The following is a 20,432-nucleotide window of genomic DNA, read 5'->3' as shown; positions in this document are numbered from 1 at the left end:
AAAGAGGTGGGAAAAAAGGAAAATGTGAAGAGTTGGAGACACAGTAATACAGAGGGAATGTTCCCCTGTGGGTTTTTAACATCACTGTGTGACAAACTGCACAGAGACTCAATGTTCAAACATTATTAAACACCCCAGTGTGTTCTGTGGTAGGTTGTCTGCTGAGCTCTCCTGTTCTCTCTCTGGATTTCTTTTGATTGGGGCTCCTGTTAAAGATCAGTGAACTGGAACAGAGGACCAGCTGATCAATTAATTTTTAAGTCACTTTCTAAAGCAGATATTAAAAATGGTGGTTCCAGTTTCAAAAATGTAATGGTTTACTGTTTGCCTTATGTGGTAAAACAGTATGAGTTAGTTGTAGCTAGTAGGTAAATATTATTGTGTTCTTACTTTTTGTGGACCCTTGTGTGCACCCTGTCACAAAAACACATCATTTGTTGACATTTCTTTAGTAGAATCTATGAAAAATGCCAAAGAGAACACAGTTTGACAGGCATAAAATTGTATTTTAGCACCAACAAAGTGATTTATAAAAAGCTATTAGCTAAAAACTTGGCATATCTCAGCACTGTGTGCAGTGTGTCTGAAAATTTGAGGAAACTGGACAAATGGAGGACAAAAGAAGAAGTGGCAGGCCTAAAATCTATCTACAGCAGATGAACAGTATCTGAAAATTATGTCCTTAAAAAATAGGAAAAAAATCCAGCAAAGACCTGACAGGACCTGAGAGATGCATCTGGCCCTTCATTTCATTCATCTACTGTTTGCTGAAGCCTCATCAGAAATGGTCTCAGTGGAAGGGTGGCTGTCAAGAAGCCATTCATAAGGAAGGGAAACATTGAGAAAAGGCTGAGATACGCCACATTACACAAGCTGTGGCCTGAAAATCAGTGGCAACAGGTCTGCTGGAGAGATGAATCCAAATTTTGGATTTTGAAATTTTTGGCTCAAATCATCATCAATATGTAAAGAGGAGGCAGCCAACATCCAAAAAAGAGGTTTTGAATGTCCTTCAACAGGCTTGGAAAACTATTCCTGAGGACTTCTTAGAGAAATGATAAGGAAGTGCCAAAGAGAGTTCAGGCTGTGCTGAAGAATAAAGGTGGTCATACCAAATATTGACTTTCAAGCTTGTTAGAATTGTAAAAATCCTATTTTTGCCTTATATACTATATTTTCATGTGTGTCTGCATGTTTCAATAAACTGCTGCACCTTTTTCCTGTTTCCCAAGCAAAATATAAAGAAATGAGGGATGACTCAAGAATTTTGGAGAGTACTGTATACAATTCAAACACAGTTGTAGCCCATGACGATGGGAATGTTATTCTAGCCACATTCCTAAAACTAACAACTGTTGTTTTACCACAACACTGGAAGGATGTTATTATTAGAAAGTGATTTTATTGTATATAAAAAAAAAAACCCTGAAAGACACAGATGATTCACAGTGGAGAAATACATTACCAAAAATGTGAGAAATACTGTCCTAGTTATCATTTTCCTTAAATTATTTAGCCACTATGCTGTATGTCCACTGAACAGATTATTTATTGGCACACAGTGGGAAAGTAAACAAAAAATGATCAATCAGAGACTGTGAACCCCAATAAATACAAAATATGGGAGTGTTTTGTGTTTGTTTTTCAGTGTTTCAGCAGAGTCTTCTATTCATCCTCGTCCAGGAACTCATCTATAAACTCCACCACCTCCCCCTGCAGACACAAACGTGAAAAAAAGAATGACACAGACAAGTCAGGAGGGGCTGTTTTGTTACAAAGTGATGTTTTTTTTTTTTTCCCACTAAGTGGATTACCATTAATCCTCACACTCACAGTTTTATCTGTGATTTCTCATATTCTGCATTACTGAAGAGATTACAGTCAGTAACTGAATGGTATTTACCACATACAGCATGTAATCCTGGCTTATGGTAGGTTGCCCTGATGGCCACACTTCTTGTGCTGCATCATAATAACTTAAAGAAACATAATGCCACACTGCCACCTCATGCCTGTCTGAGATACTGCAGCCTGATAAACACAGGACACATTGTACTGCAGGGCATCATGTGACCAGCCTGAAGAATCCAGGGTTTTTCCGTGTTACACAAGGACGGAGATGAAAACAGCCTAGTCCAAACTGTAACAGGGAATCCTGCATTTCTATTTTTATGCATGGACTGCATCTTGTGTTCCCTGCACTTGACCTAAGATAATCTCCTGGCTGGAAGGATCCTTTGATCCACAACCACACACCTCATCATCGCTGGCCAGACGCTGTTTGGAGAACTCCAACATCTGTAACTGCATGGTGGTCTGATTGTAGTACCGAGTTGCCTCCTGCAGCAAACACGCAGACACATAACAGTCAGAAAAATTACGAGTGTCAGAGAGATCCAAAGACTCAAAACAGGGGAAGAAACCAAATACTGAGACAGCAAACCCTAAAGCTCTGTTGAAGACGTGTGTTTCTATGACAGAGCAATAAACATTCTTAGTAGAATATTTTTTAAGTTACATAAAAAAAGCAGAAACTATTTCTATATCTGTGTATTAAAACCAAAGCCTGGTATATAACAGATGGATGTATAGCCACTATGATGTCAGCTATTGTTTTGTGAAGCCTGGTTTTGAAGCCTTATCTCAAGCATTTTGATATCTGCTAGTTTTTTGGCGCCATCACCCATATATGGATGAATGGAAGTGCTAAGTTATCAGCTGATTCGAGCAGGCATGATTGCTAAACTGAATCTGTTATCGGTCTCTCATATCCTCGTTATTATTTTGGCCCACTCTTCTTTACAACGTTGCTTCAGTTCATTGAAGTTTGCAGGTATTTGTTTATGCACAGCTCTCTTAGGTCCCACCACAGCAGTTCTATTGGATTGAGTTCTGGACTTTGGTCCATTGCAGCACCTTGATTCTTTTCTTTTTCAGCCATTCTGTTGTATATTTGCTGCTGTGCTTGGGATCATGCCGCTGCTGCATGACCCAGTTTGGACCAAGCTTTAGCTGTTGGACAGGTGGCCTCACATTTGACTCTAAATACTTTGGTATAGAAAGGAGTTCATGGTCACCTCAGTGAATGCAGGCTGAGGCTCACCAGTAACACAGGTAACCCACACAACAGAGACTTTTGCTGCGCTAAGCTTCATATTTGCCGAACAGATTATTTAATCTACCTTTTGGTAAGAAAAACAAATAAGCATGCTTCCAAAAATGTGAAAGCATTCCTTTGTGAAACACGGATCATAAAAAAAAGAAAAGAAGCTTTTCAAATAAATCCACCCATGCTCAACCAGCCTGAGACAAACGCTGCATGATTTAGGTGCGTGCATTTGCAGTGAAATTAATTCTGAACATCACTCACTGATCTGGGGAGGAAATCCTCATCTGTCAGTCCCCACTTGCTTTTATGGAACTTGTAATACTCCACATTGTTCCTCATGACTTCATCACTGGGGTCAAACAGCATGTAGCTGGTTGCACACGGCACTGCGTTCTTCAGGTCATTCACTGAAAACACATTTAGTCAAACTGCAGCAAACATATCTCAGAAACTCAAAAGAGCCAGAGTTCTCTAGTAAAAACTGCAGCTGAGAAACATCAAGCTACTCACACTTGTAGTAGGCGAACTGCAAGTAGTGGTACATGGTGGCCACAAACTTCTCAACAACATAACCCCCAACAACAGGTGTCAGGTCGCTCTCACAGCTCACCTTCCTCTCAAGCACTTCCATGTAGTGGTCTAGAGAGAAAATAAGAGGTAGGAAACTCCTCCTGAACTCTTTGCAGAAAGGCCTTCAATAAACATACATAAATGCAGATGAGATGTATGTGAGCTGACCAGCTATTGAGGGGTAGAAATCTTTAAAATCTCTGACGTCCCTCGGTCCCTCAGACGCAGCCAGACACTCGTCGTATACCTTAAAGAAGTCCCTCAGTGCCAGCTCCATGTCTGACACTGAGGTACGGAAGTTCTCTCCATTGTATGCCCTTACTGCACGTACAAATAAGGTCTGGAATACCACAAGACAAAAAACATAATCATTAAATATAATATATTACAGGGACAATCCACAAAGTTAATGCAAACTTTGTTAAAGAACACACTGAACTCTGTATTAATCATTTTCAACACTGTGATTACTTTGTATATGAAAGGAAATAAAGTTTTACACTATATCTGTGACAAAATAAAAAAGCATAACAGGCCCCATTTTAATTATGCAGTCATTCTTTTTGTACACCTTGGAAGAGTACAGACTCCTACACTGAAGCCCTGCCGAGGATGTCTTTAAGTCCTCAGACCACCACTGGGAAGCTCATAGTGCCAGATAGGCCTGCTTGGCCTTCACAAACACAGGCTCCAACCACATCAGTGCACACACAGTGCCAAAATTAGAGTGGGTTGCATGTGCGCTTACAAAGATTTGTGGCTATGGGTGTTGACGCTTCTTATGGATAAAAGGCCTCCAGAAATCAGAAAGGATCAAAATGAAGGCGAGCCTCACTGTGTTTGAGGCATGTGTCTGTGTGTACCTCATAGGATTTGGTCTCCAGGTCTTTCAGGTGCTCCTCAGCTCCAGGCAGACTCTTGTAGTAGGCCATGTTCTTCTGCATCATCTCATCATCTGGGTGTTTCAGGAGGAAGGTGTGGGCAGCAGACACTGCCTTGGCCAGGTTGTTAGACTGGGATACAAAAACACATAATAAAATTTGTGCTGGTTAGTAAAGGAATTATGCAACTAAAGGGGCAGTGCAAATGTACTCGGTGGGTACTAAGCCTGTGGTACTAACCAGGTAAACTTGAAATTAAATGTGTCACATGCAACAGCTGATTTGCTTATGTAAGAGCCATGTAATTTGTTGATCATCAGGTGGAGTTTATTGGTTTTCACACAGCAATTTTTTTACCTCACCACAATTTACTTATATTGTTTTACATGAAAATCTACACTGGATGGAGGAGGTTGTTTTCCCCTTTTCTCTGAGATATTACAGTAAGATTAAACTGCCCTATTGATTTATTGTCCATCTCTTTTCACAGCGTTAGTGTGAACATAGTGACAAATTAAAAGTTAAATAAAAACTATTCTTTCACTTGGTGTTTTGATTAGCCCCTTGCCGCTTCCTGCATAGGTAACTTGATCGCTGGGGCAGGGGTCGTCACTGACATCTGGAAACACCTGGGCTCTGTCTTCACTTGCTCTCCGGCTGCTTTGTTATGATCGCTTGCTTTCTTCTCAGTTCCTGCACGCTGTTTCTTCACGCACGTCTCCACTCGCGTGCACATCTTACGCCACTGATTCCCCTGGTTTTCGCTCTCGGTGGCTTCTGTGTTTTTGAGTCATATTTCTAGTTACTTGAGTTTAATAGATTACTTTGCTGAGCTTCTACAAAACGGTGCATCTTCTCCTTCTTGTCACTGCCTTAGAGGCCTGATTGTGACAACCGCGAATCAAATAGGATGTGATTACAGTTATTTCCATTCAAACCATCACTGACCCCTCTTGGGCGCTGTGAAGGAAAGCAGCAGCATAGGGGAAAAATACAACTTGGAATTGTCTTTATAGTCGACTTTCTGTAACTATGCTGTGTGTGTAAAATAGACCTTAAACCAGCATGAGTCTAAGATGTAGCAAGATAAAAACGTGTGTCCTCATCAGTGTTTTTGCCTTTCCTTAATAAGAAAGCCATAAAACACGAGCATAAGCCAGTAAAAGTTCTGGTTCTCGTTTTTCTTCCTATGACAGACCCCCCTCCTTGTGCATCCGTGGCACGTAGGTGACGTCAAAACGCACGTTAGGAAAATTCACGATTGCAATGAAATAATTAAAACTATTATCACAGATTAAACAAAGTTGCAAACTACAAATCCTGCCGGTTGTGAATCCTTTTGATGCTGACTCATAACCCTGTTGACACCCTTGTTTTATTATTTCTGCTTACTTTGAAGTAGGCATACTGAAGGTATTTGTACGGCTCCCTCCGGTCAAATTCATTTATAGTGTCCCGACTGGGCATGGTCTGCCTGAAGGCAGGTAGCCCCTGTTTGCAGCGCTTCAGGCACTGCGCTCTCTTCATAACGTTTCCAAACGCCCGCAACTCTGGAAACTCCGCAAACTTCTGCTCGTCGTCCAGCCTCACGGAGCTGCAGTTGAGGTTACAGAAGGCCTCGCTGTCCCGCAACAGCCGGTAGAGTCGCAGAGAAACCTCCATGTACTCCACCGTTTCCTTCCACTTCTCCCCGGTGTACTGATCCAGTGCGTATTTGTAAGCGGACTCCAGAGGCATGAGCTCATGCCTGGGGAAGCTCCTGAAGCTGTATTTCTCATACTGAGAGTTTACTACGGAGAAGAAAAACGCGATTAATAACGCAGGGAAAAGTTGGAAAGAAGTGGAGGTAGCCATTTTTGAGGCTGGAAAAGTCTGGAGGGGTAGGCTTTTGAGCGTGGGTCTGTAGGACCGCCTCATGTTCCACCACGTATCCAGAAAAAGCCTCCCCTCCCACGGCTACGGGGCTAGCAACATCGCTCCGGCCAGTGGGAGCTGCTGGAGGCGCTCCTCCCACTAAATTACAAAAGTAAAACTTGTAAAACTGTTCCGTTTTTATACAGTACAAGTTAAAACCTGACGGAAGATAAACCTTTCATACCTTTTTATAAGCAACGCGCAAATTAATGAAGGGAGCATTTTATCCACGGGGCATCATTTTACCATTTGTTTAAATTTTTTGGAGATGTTACACGGTCCTCTTTAAAGCTTCAACCTCTTTCATCACTAATTGAACCCCTGTAGAGTGTGTCCCCCTTCCACCTCCTCTCCTCCCACTGCCACGTAGAAACATTCCTGCTTTGTCTGCCCCCCCTCCAAAGGCCTGAACACCACCAACACAACTCTATTCCTGCGCAAAATCAGCAGCAAACCTTATATGTGTTGCTCTTTAATACAGTATGACTGCAAATCGGAGGTGCAGCCAGATGTGCAGATTATTATTATAATTATTTTAATGGATCCAGGTGGATGTGTCCGCATCCGTTTGGAGACCCCAACTTTACCACGTTGACACATCTCGCAGGGAGCACTGCGCAAGAGCGATGCGCGGTTCCCCAACTATCCCATTCAATGGCAAAGTGCGTTAAATCAACTGGAAAGAAACACGGAAGAAATGCGTCACAATTTCAAAATAAAAGTGTCATTTTCTACTCAAACGTCGTTTGTTTTTTTCCTGGTGTCACACAGAGATATTTGACCACATATCCCAACCTCATGTATTTGCGTTTCATCAGTAATAGGTTGCAGTTTGACCATTAGTCGAAGTTTTGTTTGTAATACTCAACAGGATGTGGTGCATTTTTTCTCTGACTTGACACGTGATCAATCCTACCCTAGGACCGGGGGCAGGACTTCTGTCCAAATCAGAGTAGAGGAAATCATATCACCGGGGCACTGGGAATCAGCGCGCACGCAAACAGGCCGTACCCAGAGATACCTCCGTCGTCTCGCAGTTTGTCCGCGGTCACAATGATCAAGTGCGCGCAGGGGGTGTTGTATCTTTCGGTTCTGGTGACGTTCGCCGCCTGCAACGCTCCTCCGGTACCGTTAGACGACATCCTCATTGAGAAAACCTTCGTGCCAGAGCAGTGTGTGCGTGCAGTCAAAGTAGGAGATTTTGTCAGGTATCACTACATTGGCACGTTTCCAGACGGCCAGAAGTTCGACTCTAGGTGAGTATCTCACGGCTGCATTGTTTTAGTCTCACTATAACACCTTTGTATTGAGGCGACCGGCTCCACGGTCCGAGCAGCGTGCGCGATGCGTAAAAGTGCGCGTTTAGTGGTTCGCCCCTGTGAGCCACGCAGGCAAGCAGGCAGCCTGAGCTCTGGTACATAATCCCAGGACTCCAAAACAGTTTTTTTTTTTTTTGTCTCCTGGAACAGAGACTGTAACAGATAGAAAGACAACACAGGACCCCGACCCGAGAGATATTTTAACAATTTAATTAATTTTTGCTTAATGTTGAGGCTTCTTCAAAGAAATTTTAAAGGCCCCTGGATTCCACTTTGTAAACCACTGACTGAAAATATCGTGCAAAGTGGTCAACTGGGCAGCTCCCCAGAAACCCAAAGCCCCAGATAAACTGTCACATTTAATTTGCTGCACAATGGATTCCAAACTTTTCTAGAGTACAATACAAACTTGTATGGGCCCTGAAAAAAAGACCCAGTTTTAGTGAGAAATAAATCGAAATCTTGGCATAAATCTGGGCATACGTGCCTTTGTGTTAAATTTTATGAACTCAAAGGCTGTTGAGATGTTAAAATGTGAAAAAAGGCAGTCACTTTTAAAACATTAAGTCAGGGTCTCAAGGCAAGTGGTTTCTTTTTGGGGTATGATTAAAGCCAGGGAACAAATGGATGCAATTTTAAACAGTAACATCCCCACAGATAATTATATGACTGTAATTTTTATTTATGTTTTAGTTATGACCGTGGCAGCACCTATAATGTGTTTGTTGGCAAGAAGCAGCTGATTGAAGGGATGGACAAAGCTCTGGTGGGAATGTGTGTCAATGAGAGAAGTCTGGTGAAGATCCCACCTCAACTCGCTTACGGAAAACAAGGATATGGTGTGTACATTTGAGTGTGTGCTAAATTCACATCGACACATCGCTCTGTCCCATCTGACTGATTGTTTGGAAAGAGAATACAACATCTGTGCCCATACTCTGCAAAGTTTCGGCACAGACTGTTGTTTATCCCTCTGGAGTGACTATAAATGCATAGCTGGCAGGGCCAACCATAACAAATAGAGATCCTAGCTTGATATTTACAGGAGCATAAGGCAGAGAAATTAAAGTCTTTGATGAATGCGCTGACTTTCGTTCTGTTGGAGTCAGTGGAAGCAAAGAGGAAGTGGGCTGCTCCTGAGCATCCATGTTGAATGATGTCAGAGGGACATCACAGACCAGGAAGCAGAGCAGAGGGAGCTGCTTTGGATTTTCAGCTGTGAATGTTAATGCATCAGCTGCAAGCAGATACACATTGTAGGTTATGGATGTGTGTGTATACAAATTAAAAATCTGGGCCATTGTTCAGAAGTCAGTGTGTTTGTGTGAGAAAATGCATACATTGTGGCAATTACAGGCTCTGTTACAATAAGAGAGTGGTGTGTGTGCATGAAATATTTCTATCCCATTATCTAATGGGAGAGAGAGAAAAAGAGGGGGCATGTTCAGACAGGTAAAAGCTGAGGCTGTGTCTTCTATCGCCATCTGTATTAGAGGGATCACAAGAGAAGAAAAAGGAAAACAGAGCAGTGAGATAGAAAGACAACTCTGAAGCAGTAGAGGGAAATTTTCACCACAAAGAGACTGCCAACTCATCAGTAGTAAAAGTGTAATGGCTGCTACACACTCAGTCCCTCCTCCACCTCCACCTCCTCCTCCCATCCCCTTACCTTCACCTTCTTCACTTTATATTCACATCTTTTGTCTACCTGTGGAGCTTCTGTGAGACAGTTTTATGGAAGCTTGTTTCCGCCACTGAAGAAAAAAAATGTTTGTGTTTTTTTTTTTTTTTTTTTGCTAGCGATAGCTCAAAATTTCAGGTTAGGTATCTCAAAACTATCCAAACTTCTTATAAAATTATTTGTAATTTTGAGTTGTTACGTTGAAGCTTTGAGATAATAACCCCAAAATCTTGACTTGTGGGTGGCCAAAAAAAAAGTATGTTTTTTTTCAGTGGCAAAAACAAACTTCCATAGTGGAGAGACTGCAGAGAAACATTTTATACTTTTGGTTTATGATGTGGAGATTATACTGTGGTGAGAATGCTCACATTTATGCTCATACATATTATATAGACTCACTTTATTAGGTACACCTTGCTAGTACAAGGCTGGACCCCCTTTTGCCTTCAGAGTTTCCTTAATTCTTTGTGGCACAGATTCAACAAGGTGCTGGAAACACTCACTGGGGATTTTGGCCCATATTGACATGATAGCATCACACTTGTCGGCTGCACATCCATGATATGAATCTCCCGTTCCACCACATCCCAAAGGTGCTCTAGAGGATTGAGATCTGGTGACTGTGGAGGCCATTTGAGTCGTGTGTTTAAGAAACCAGTTTAACCTAACTAATAGTTTTAGCTACATCAGAAAAAAAAAATGAAAGGGCAGTTTAAAACACTTTAAAATACAACTATATCAGGATTTTCTATAAATAGCCATCAGTAAGTTAACCAAGTAGGCAACAACCAGACAGGCTGAAAGCAAACAGAGGAGAAACCTGCACTGATGTATGAAAAAAATAAGGATTCAATCCAAATATCTCACTGCAGATTACAAGAATGACCTGTTGTCTTCTCCTCTGTAGGTAACATCATCCCTCCTGACTCCATCCTCCACTTCGACGTCTTGCTCCTCGATGTGTGGAACCCCGAGGATGGCGTCCAAATAAACACTTACCACACCCCCCCTTTGTGCTCCAGAAAGGTGGAAGTGTCTGACTATGTCCGCTACCACTATAACGGCACTCTGCTGGACGGGACCCTCTTTGATTCCAGGTTTGGCTTATATAAATTCTCATTTATACAGCAGTTCATCTGCACACTTACAGCCTGTTTTCTCCACTCTTTGCTGTAGTCACACCCGCATGCGAACCTATGACACTTACGTCGGGATCGGCTGGCTGATTGCCGGTATGGATCAGGGTCTTCTGGGAATGTGTGTTGGAGAGAGGCGCATCATCTCTATGCCCCCATCACTTGGATATGGAGAGAATGGAGATGGTGAGTTTGTGTTTTAATCTGAATAGTTAGTGGGGTTAGGTTAATTGTTGATTCTAAATTGGCCATAGGTGTGAATGTGAGTGTGAATGGTTGTCTGTCTCTCTGTGTTAGCCCTGTGACAGGCTGGCAACCTGTTCAGGGTATACCCTGCCTCTCGCCCTATGACAGCTGGGATAGGCTGGATGGAGTTTCCACAAAACTTTGCAATAGACTTTTGACCTGTCCAGGGTGTACCGGTGTCTCTTGCCCCATGACAGGTGAGATAGGCTGCAGCCCAGGACCTTAGATTGGATAAGTGTTTAAGAAAATAGATAAATGGATGGCAAGTTTCCTCAAGTGTTGAGATTAAATCCTCTGTTCCTTCAAGAATAAATAGAAATTAAGTGAAAACCTCAGGTGTTCTAGTACCATCCAGTATGCATCCTGCTAATCACACCAGGAAGAGTTTTCACCCTGTCACCACACTTTAAAGCTTGTAGCATGGTTACACGGCCACCTGCTGGCTGTCCGGGAGAAATTAAGATGTCTGTGTGTCTGTCATGTCTGTGTGTTAATATGAAGCTATAGCCAACAGCTGCTTAGCTTAACTGAGCAAAAAGACTGAAACGGGAGGAAACAGATATCCTGGTTCTGTTTAAGAGTAACAAAACCTGCCTGCCAGCACTCTGTCATTAATAAACAGCATCAATAAGAAGGTTCCAGTGCTCTCATGTTCACATCACATTATCTTGATTTGATTTACTAAAAGTTAGGGAATAGCAGTTTGACACACTAATTTTAACTCAAGGTCCGCTTATCGCTTACAGTGTTACAGTTAGGAATACATTAATAGGTATGGTAAGAATAAAGAAAATATTTCTGTAGTTCAGCTTCATCATCATCCTCTTCTTCTCTCCTCAGGTAGTGACATCCCAGGACAGGCGTCTCTGGTGTTTGATGTTGTCCTGTTGGACCTCCACAATCCCAGAGACGGCATCACAGTGACTAATCAGCAGGTGCCCGAGTCCTGCACAAGGAAATCTGTTGCTGGAGACTTTGTGCGCTACCACTACAACGGCAGCCTTCTGGATGGGACATTTTTTGATTCCAGGTATGTATTCATCATGTTAATTACACAGGAGTACTCTTAACTGCTTCTCTTTGGTTTCTAAGTAGAAACATTTATTGCCTGCTGTTTCTCAAGTAGCCTCAGGGTGGCAGCATTTCTTTGGAGACGTTTGAGAGAGGAAATGAAACTTAATGGGGAAATTTCCTGCACATTCATATTGCATAATAGTGCAGTTATTTACATTTTAGAAAATCTTTCTTCTTGTGGTGCTTCTCACAGCAAAGGATGAGTTATATTATGATTTGGAAAAACCTCATATAGAGTTGTATTGCTTTTATGCTAAATTTAGAATTACAAAGGACACCAAAAGTGAGATAATATAGGTAGGAAAATCTGATAAAAAATAAACAGTTCACTTTTCTGAAGAAAAAAATCCCTCTGGACACTTTATTAGGGACACCTGTTCAACTGGTCCTTAACACAATTATCTAATCAGCCAATCACATGGCAGCAACTCGATGCATTTAAGAATGTAAGGAGAAGAAATTTAGGATCAGGTGGAATGGGACCAGAGGTGGAAAAAGTACTGACATTCTGTGCTTAAGTAGAAGTACAAGTACTTGTGTTAAAAACTAATCTGGTAAAAGTTGAAGTACTGATTCAACTTCTTTCCTCAAGTAAAAGGGAAAAAAAAGGACAGGCTCTGAAATGTACTCAAAGTAAGAAAGTAAAAGTAGCTCTTTGGAGGACATTTCTACATCTTTCTTACATCTTTCTCCCTTTCTCCAGTGAGTGAAGTTATCGTTCATTCTTTGCTCTCACTGGAAATACAGCAGCCGTTCTTTTAGCTAGCAGACACACTGTGTGACAAACTGCAGACACCTTTTGTGCTTTATGTTTTCTGTCACTTATATTCCTCACCGTTCCAGCGTGTAGCCTCTGTGTAAAGTGCAACTTCCTCTAGCTCTTTCCGGTTTCTGAGCGAGCTTTGCAGGACCCTCTCCCTCTACCGTGTGGGGTGACTGCCCTCCCTGTTGCTGCGACTTCCAAGAAAAGAAACGCTCACAATCATGAGCCGGCTCACGCACTGAGCAGAAATGCAAACGTTTCTCAGACATGTTAAACCTAAAGTAACGAGCTTGTTTTGAAAATGTAAGAAGTAGAAAGTACAGATACTTGTGTAAAAATGTAGGGAGTAAAAGTAAAAAGTAGTCAGAAAAAGAAATACTCAAGTAAAGTACAAATACCTGAAAAATCTACTTAAATACAGTATAGAAATATTTGTACTAAGTTACTTCCCGCCTCTGAATGGGACATTTACAGAACTGCAGCAACTGTGTGATGCTGTCCTGTCAACATGGACCAAAATCTCTGAGAAATTTTTGGAGCACCTTGTTGAGTTAAGGCAGTTCAGAAGGCAAAAGGAGGTACAACCTGGTGCTATCAAGGTGTACCAAATAAAATGGCAAGACAAAACAGTAAAGGAAACAAGAACTGCATTTGCACTCATGTCTGCTTTCTGCTACACATTTTTTTTTTTGGTATTTGCATGCGAATGCTTGTGACGCAGATTGATGTTCCAGGTACTGTGACAAAGTGTTAAACTGTGTGTTCCAACAAACAAATGATCTAAAACCACCGTGTGGTTGCAGCTCATCGGTTTTGAGGGTAAAATCGTTTCCTGCTTTTGTGCATGACGCACAATGAGCTGATGGTGCAATTTACCACCTGGTAATTCTCAGACAAAAATTTTTGATGCTTTTTCCACAAAGTAACACTGTGTCCATCACAATAAGGCCAATGAGTCTGGTGTAGCTCCTCTGCCTTCAGTCTTAAACAGGAGTAGGAATGTTATTTGTTTAACATCTCGAGAGAGGCTCTTCAGTCCTTGGAGGTTTTGCAGATGTGCAAACAGGTCATTCATGTGAGCAACTTCTTTCTGAGCTTTTCAGAACAAGGGAGACCTGCTTCAGACAGGGAATTCTCCTACACCTACAACAAACTTGTTTTACATGCAGTATAATTTTTTTAAAAACTTGTTTAGTATTTACTTGTGTGTAGGAATTTCATTCACAATTTCTATGCAGGAAACCAAAAAGTGGGTCATGAGTCACTCTTGAATTCAGTCATTGAAGTCATGAGTTAATCATGACTTCAACATCTCTCTCTTTGTTGATTTTTTTTTTATTACCCCAATGCTGATATTTACAGTTATTATTCCTACTTCTGTTTATTTACAAATAAATGTCTTCTTACACTGGAATAAAAATGTGCATTGCGTGTTAAAAACTGATGGTAGGGTTTTGAGGCCTGCTGTAACTGCTCTCATTCATATTCAGGGCCCCAAAGCCTCCCGTTCCCAGTATACAGTTTTCTGCTATGGCCGGGTGTTGAACCCCTAGCTCATTCCAAATTCATGCCTAGGGGCCTCAGTTTATTAGTTTATTTATATAAATCCTTCTGAAGGGAAGAAAACTTGCAAAATTTGTGTGACATTGAGCCAATCTGACAGCAGAGGAGGTTGGGTGCATACCACACAGGGGGAAATGTCCCTGGTTTGAAAATCTGATGTCTGGAACTTTATTATGTGTTTGTCCCTTTTTACATTACCCTGTATCTTCTGTCTGTGTGTAGTGCTCTTTTCCTATTAAGGTAAACTGACATTTGCAATGTGTTACTGTGTTTTTAGCGCCAAGATATGATACTTTAGTAAAAAGCATCTGGTAAGGACATTTGACTTTGACTTACTTAATATGTAATGGAAAAAAACGACATTTTAAATGTTCAAAGTGTCTGCAGATTTTCAGCGTAAAAGTATTTTGCTAAATTTTCTGTTCCTCAGCTACTCTCGTAATCGTACCTATGACACCTACGTGGGTCGAGGCTATGTGATCACCGGCATGGATGAGGGTCTGATTGGAGTCTGCATTGGAGAGAGACGCACCATCACCATCCCCCCACACCTTGGTTACGGAGAGGAGGGCACAGGTTTGTGTAATGCTCAGATACTCTTGTCTTTGTCACAGAAACATTGTGAGATCACATGAAGTCATGAGATTGGAAGTGTCCATTGTGCCATTTATCATGTGTTCTTCTTGTAGCTGAGAAAACAGAAGGTCTGCTGTAGCAACGGGATGTTGATGTTGCTCAAAGCATCAGACAGGCTTTTACCTATGTTGTTATAGATCATATTAAGGACTATAAGAAAAGTTTTTGAGAGCACCGTTGTACACATGTGCACTTTTCACCCTAAGGCTCACTGAGCTAAAATGTGCCTGAATTCTGTTTTCTCGTTTTGGCTGAAATCAGAGGCTGATTCATCTTTTTTCTTTTTTTTTTTTTCCGCAGCATTTAATAATGAATTCTTTCTGTTTTTTTTTTTTTTTCCTCTTCATATCTCTCTCTCTCACTCTCTCAGGGACAAAGATCCCAGGCTCAGCTGTGCTGGTGTTTGACGTTCATATCATCGACTTCCACAACCCCTCCGACAGCACTGAGATCACCGTCACTTACAAGCCAGAGGAGTGTGACAAGCAATCCAAGAAGGGAGACTTTGTTAAATACCACTACAATGCCTCCCTAATGGACGGCACATCCATTGACTCCACGTAAGTAAAGCTCTGTTGGACACTTTAAAGGTTTCTGGGAAAACAAAACAACTCAGGAAACAGAGAGAGAAACACAGAGTGAAAGAGACAGAGACAGAAAGAAGAGTGACTGGGGCTTCTGCTGAGCTCCTTATATTTAGGAGGATGAGTGCTAGCTCATCCCCCTTCTGTTTGATCCTTGTGACAATTTTTGCGTACCTTTTTGAAATGTGAACCTCAAGCTGCACAACCTCCTTGCATTTTTGCCAAGCTCTTTTGAAATGCTCTTAGGCCGCAGCATCAATCATAAGTACAGCCATCTCTTTGTGACAGGTCCAATCAATAATGTGGTTATCTCTAATTTTGAGACATTTTTGTCCTGCCATGAGCATAACCCTTCTAATTAACTGTGCACACATCCATCATCCAGTATCATGGGCAATTTGTTGTCAAATGAGTCACATTTCAGAAGGTGTAGATGCACCAAGTAAGATACAGTATAATAGGATATGATATCTATATTGATAAATACAAGGCCTTAGGTATAATATAGATGTAGCTATGACAGACCTCAGCCTTACACAAACTGGATTTCATTCCAATTTGTGTATGAAAATTAATACTAATAATAAATGAATACTAGGACTACTAATAAAAAACTTCAACAGCAACGTCCTCTGCATGTGCACTTGGTTTTGAGCCCCTTGTTATGATCTCATTTAAATAAAAAAAAGAAACAATTCACCCATTCAACCCCCGTGGTTGGTGTGACAGAGACCACTAGGAATAGGGTGATAGGCGACCTCTAAAGGGAACAGCCAGAGGAAGAGGAAGACAAAACACGTGCGATGTGTAGGTTACAGAGGCCTTAGTGTACATATCCTGGTTCCATCGTATCCTTAGAGGTCAGTACATGTACATACCATATCAAGGTAATGAGCGTCTTCTTCCAGGGGCCTTGAATACAGGGTCAGATAATCTAATCTGCATGGTTGATTACAGTAGTTGAGCAGTGATCCTGTGTACAGTAGTTCCACACACCAGATACACCCAGTATTAAGCAGACATAATATCCCAAGCCATGACTTCAGGACACATTGTAGCAGATTGAAACCATTTGTTGGCAGAGTGAAGAAGGAATGTGACAGCCTCTTTTCTCCCAAGTGCTGCTTATCCCACACAGATCAGATGCCTTCAGAAACTGCATTTGAATCAACTTTATGACATCTTTGTAGATTTATGAAACAGTGAACTCCTGATAATTAAAAGAAGAAGCTCAACCCCAACAGGTTACCTTTAAATATATATACAGTCCTAATCAGCTACTTACAGACAACTTCCACATGAAACATGATGTCATGATCCGGTCCAGTGTTTTGTGTTCTTTTGGTTATGTTTTGTTATATTTCTGATTATGTTTATTTGGTTTCTTTCATGTCGGTCTTGAGTTTGTTATGGTTTGAGTTTAGTTAGGGTTTTGTATCCTTTTCTTCTCTTTCTATGTCTTGGTGTTCAGCGTTTATTAGTTACTGGCCTCTTGTCTATGTTATTTCCTCATGTTGTGCTCAGTCTGCATTTGTGTCTTTGTTTACTTCCTGTTGTAGTTTGATAGTCCAGTGCTCCCTGTGTGTCATGTCTAGTTTCGCTTCCCCTGTTTAATTTGTTAGATTCTGTTCACCTGTGCCCTGTGTTCCCCAGCTGTTTCTTGTTTCCCAACATTACCACCTGTGTGTGTTTAAGCCCCTGTGTTTGCTCCGTTCCTTGTCGCGCCCTCCCTCACGAAGGTGTGGTTTTGTCCTGTTGGCCGAGGTTTTGTTTCAGTGCCTTTCATCTGCGTTTACCTTCACTTATCTAAAATAAAGTCACCTTTTAAGTTCAGTTTTGCCTCTGGAGTTCTGCGTTTGGGTCCACCCTGCTTGCCACACCACTCACACATGAGGAGTGTTACATCTGTTATGAGTGTGACTCAGTTATAGGCATAAAAAGAAGGTTGAAATATATAAATGTGTTAGTGAAGGGCGAGTCTTTTTTTTATCTTACAGATGTGCATCTAACCGTGTGTAGGTGCAGGCGATAGTCCCACTTTGTCCACATTATATATCTGAGGCCCTGGAAAAACAAACTGGTCTTTCTAAATGTGAATTTTCTTTTTTTTTTTCTTCTTCTTCTTCTTCTTCTTCTTCTTCTTGTTTCTAGTCTTTAAGCTTACTGTAAACTCTCTGGTTTGGTGTTCAGATAAGACAATGAGAACATTATTTAGCGTTGTCCTAACTGCTTTACAGATCCGCACACCTGATGGAGAGGTCATGGCATAGCCACTAACAAAGCTCTTGCTTGACTAAACAAATGCTTTTTTTCTGAGCCATGGTGCTTTTTATGTGGTAAAGAGTCACAGAGACGGCTTGTTTCTGAGGGCACAAAATTCTGTCTAATGGTCTGCGATTGAGAAAACAATAAGTAACCTCTCCTCAGGGTCTGAAATGTATCTGTTAATAAAAAGGTATTCAGCAGCTGTCATCCTGCCTGCTGGTTTCAGGTTTAAAAACTATTTTAGGTGGTGGATTCAAGCCCACACTATTTCCTGTGGTTTGTGAAAAAAACAGTAAAATTTACAATTTTTGCAAGCTTAAAGTTTCACCTCTTTTATTCTTAAACAAGAACACGTAAGAAAAGAATCATCTCATATGTATACACACAAGTTAGTGAAAATATAGAAGACACATAATGGACTTCAGGACAATGACTAAAATACAGCTACTTTATATGTTTGTTTATTTTAGGCATAATTATGGAAAGACATACAACATAGTACTGGGAGCCAATCAGGTAGTCCCGGGAATGGAGGACGGACTGAAGGACATGTGTGTGGGAGAGAGAAGGCATCTTGTTGTTCCTCCTCATCTGGGCTATGGGGAAAGGGGAGTCAGTAAGTCTCACACACACACACACAACGGTGTCTCTTGACTGTCATAGAGGTTCTCTATTTAGACTGCTGCCCATGCAACCTGAACTCAGATAAGAATAGAAGGAAGGAAGAAAGGAAAAAGGCTGCTGGGTCAGATTTAATATACAGAAAAGCCAGTGGCATCAGTTCTTCAAATTTAACTCCCTTATAAGGGTAACTATAATCTCAAATAATTTATTTAGCAAACAGTCCATGACTGTAAAATGCATTTAATCATTTTACAAATTAAGGTTAAAGTAACCTTAGCTTATATTTGGTCAGGCACTGTCCTCTTTAGTGGAGGTAACAAGTTAATATTAATAAGCCAGTCAGTAGTAGAGAGTTTTATCTTTTCAGCTGGAATCTGGAGTTCACTTATGAGAACAAGTCATAGAAATTGCTTCCTTCACTTTAGCATCATTGGACCTGTGTTTGTGTGTTCAGCTGGTGAAGTTCCTGGCAGTGCTGTGCTGGTGTTTGACATTGAGCTGGTTGACATGGAGGAAGGACTGCCTGAAGGCTACATGTTCATCTGGAATGACGAGGTGTCTCCAGACCTCTTCTCTGAGATGGACAAAAATGGCGACAAAGAGGTTGAGCCCTCTGAGGTATGTGATAAGCTGCTGTCATAAGGATTTTTTTAATAAACATTCGCTGAGACCTCTTCTGCTGCTATTTGTGTCCCCTTAATTCACCCGCTTTTGTCTGCACAGTTTACTGACTACATCATGCGTCAGGTGACCGAGGGTAAAGGGCGCCTGGCTCCTGGCTTCGATCCTTACCGCATCATTGACAACATGTTTTCCAACCAGGACCGCGATGGAGATGGAAAGATCACAGAGGCAGAATTCAAACTTAAAGCTGATGAGGCTGCCACCCATGACGAACTATGACGGGGCTGAGTGTTATAAGAGCAGGGTATAAGGCAAAGGGTCAGATGGCTGGGGAAATGGGGGCTGATAATAAATCTATGGGTGGTAGAGTAGCTACAGATGGGTTTGTATGTGTGAAGTAAGCAAGTGTGGAGGGAGAAATGAGCTGGTAGAGATTTTGTGGACTTAGACAATAGTTAAATGGCATCATGTCCATGTAGTGCCAAATTGAGCTGAGAAGAAACAAAGACGATGTAGGATTTTATTTAAATATTGGAAATTATCTAATTCGAGGACTGCGATGGAAGCGAGTGACTTTTTGTTTTTAACCTCCTTTCTTATCAAAGGGTATAAAAGCATACCTGTGTGAGAGAACAAACCAGTGCCTAACTCCACCTTCTCTAGATTAAAAACTCCTTTTACTTTACAAACTTTTATTTTCTTTATTTACTACTCACCGTTTGTCCAAACTAGCTGCAGCAGCACTGAGTTATTCATAACTCACTGTGATACACTGTGATGGAAGGAAGTTTGTTAATCAGTTTCCACTGCTTACAAGAGTGAAAATTATTTTAATAACGTTTTATTTCCTTTATTGATACCCAACGCCTACCACTGTTTCCCTTTTAAATGTCAGCCCACCTTCTGTATTTTCCGTTGTTAAAATAATTCATATGGGGCAGAAATTGGTGCATGAGTGTGTGTGTGTGTGTGTGTGTGTGTGTGTGTGAGTGTGAGTGAGTGAAAGAGAAAGAATGTGAATGTTGTTCATTTTTTCTATTTTACATTCAGGAGAATACTAAGGTTTGATGTTGCCTATGTCAGCTGAATTTTTCATTTAAATAAATGACCTGGCCTAAATTTAATGCTCAGATTGTGTCTGTCATTTTGTGCTTAAATTCATATACGTCCCCCATCAAGTCAAAATCCTGGTAGGGTGACGAGATGTTGCTCTTTAAGTGAGACAATGCTGGTAATAAGCAAATCTTTAACAATCTTTAATCTTTAGACAAAGCCTTTGCTGTGGCAGGTCCAAAACTCTGGAACACTTTGCCAATAGAGATTAAACAGGCCTCTTCACTGGCCACGTTTAAGTCTGCTCTTAAGACCCACTTGTTTCGTTTGGCCTTTGATTAATAGGAGCGGCTGTCTATTGAAATTTGTATTTTATTTATTTCTAGGATA

The 20,432-nt window shown here is 41.3% G+C and overlaps 2 protein-coding genes across 2 annotated transcripts; one reads left to right on the top strand and one right to left on the bottom strand.

Annotated features, from left to right (window-relative positions):
* Positions 1-1,382: 1,382 nt before the first annotated feature.
* crtap (cartilage associated protein) lies at positions 1,383-6,522 on the bottom strand. Its single transcript, XM_030741736.1, has 7 exons — positions 5,953-6,522; positions 4,543-4,692; positions 3,848-4,019; positions 3,620-3,748; positions 3,371-3,516; positions 2,257-2,340; positions 1,383-1,713 (listed from the first exon to the last, which is right to left on the bottom strand). Exons 1-7 carry the CDS (start codon positions 6,475-6,477, stop codon positions 1,666-1,668), a joined length of 1,254 nt encoding a protein of 417 aa, XP_030597596.1. The 5' UTR covers positions 6,478-6,522; the 3' UTR covers positions 1,383-1,665.
* Positions 6,523-7,410: 888 nt separating this feature from the next.
* Positions 7,411-20,113, top strand: fkbp9 (FKBP prolyl isomerase 9). The gene is made up of 10 exons (XM_030741735.1): positions 7,411-7,730; positions 8,487-8,632; positions 10,382-10,571; positions 10,651-10,796; positions 11,697-11,886; positions 14,687-14,832; positions 15,263-15,452; positions 18,212-18,357; positions 18,820-18,983; positions 19,089-20,113. Exons 1-10 carry the CDS (start codon positions 7,528-7,530, stop codon positions 19,266-19,268), a joined length of 1,701 nt encoding a protein of 566 aa, XP_030597595.1. The 5' UTR covers positions 7,411-7,527; the 3' UTR covers positions 19,269-20,113.
* The last annotated feature ends 319 nt before the right edge of the window (positions 20,114-20,432 follow it).

The sequence above is a fragment of the Archocentrus centrarchus genome, chromosome 11 (genome assembly GCF_007364275.1).
Source record: "Archocentrus centrarchus isolate MPI-CPG fArcCen1 chromosome 11, fArcCen1, whole genome shotgun sequence".
Taxonomy (NCBI): Eukaryota; Metazoa; Chordata; class Actinopteri; order Cichliformes; family Cichlidae; genus Archocentrus; species Archocentrus centrarchus.
This window is presented reverse-complemented; position numbering and strand designations above follow the sequence as displayed.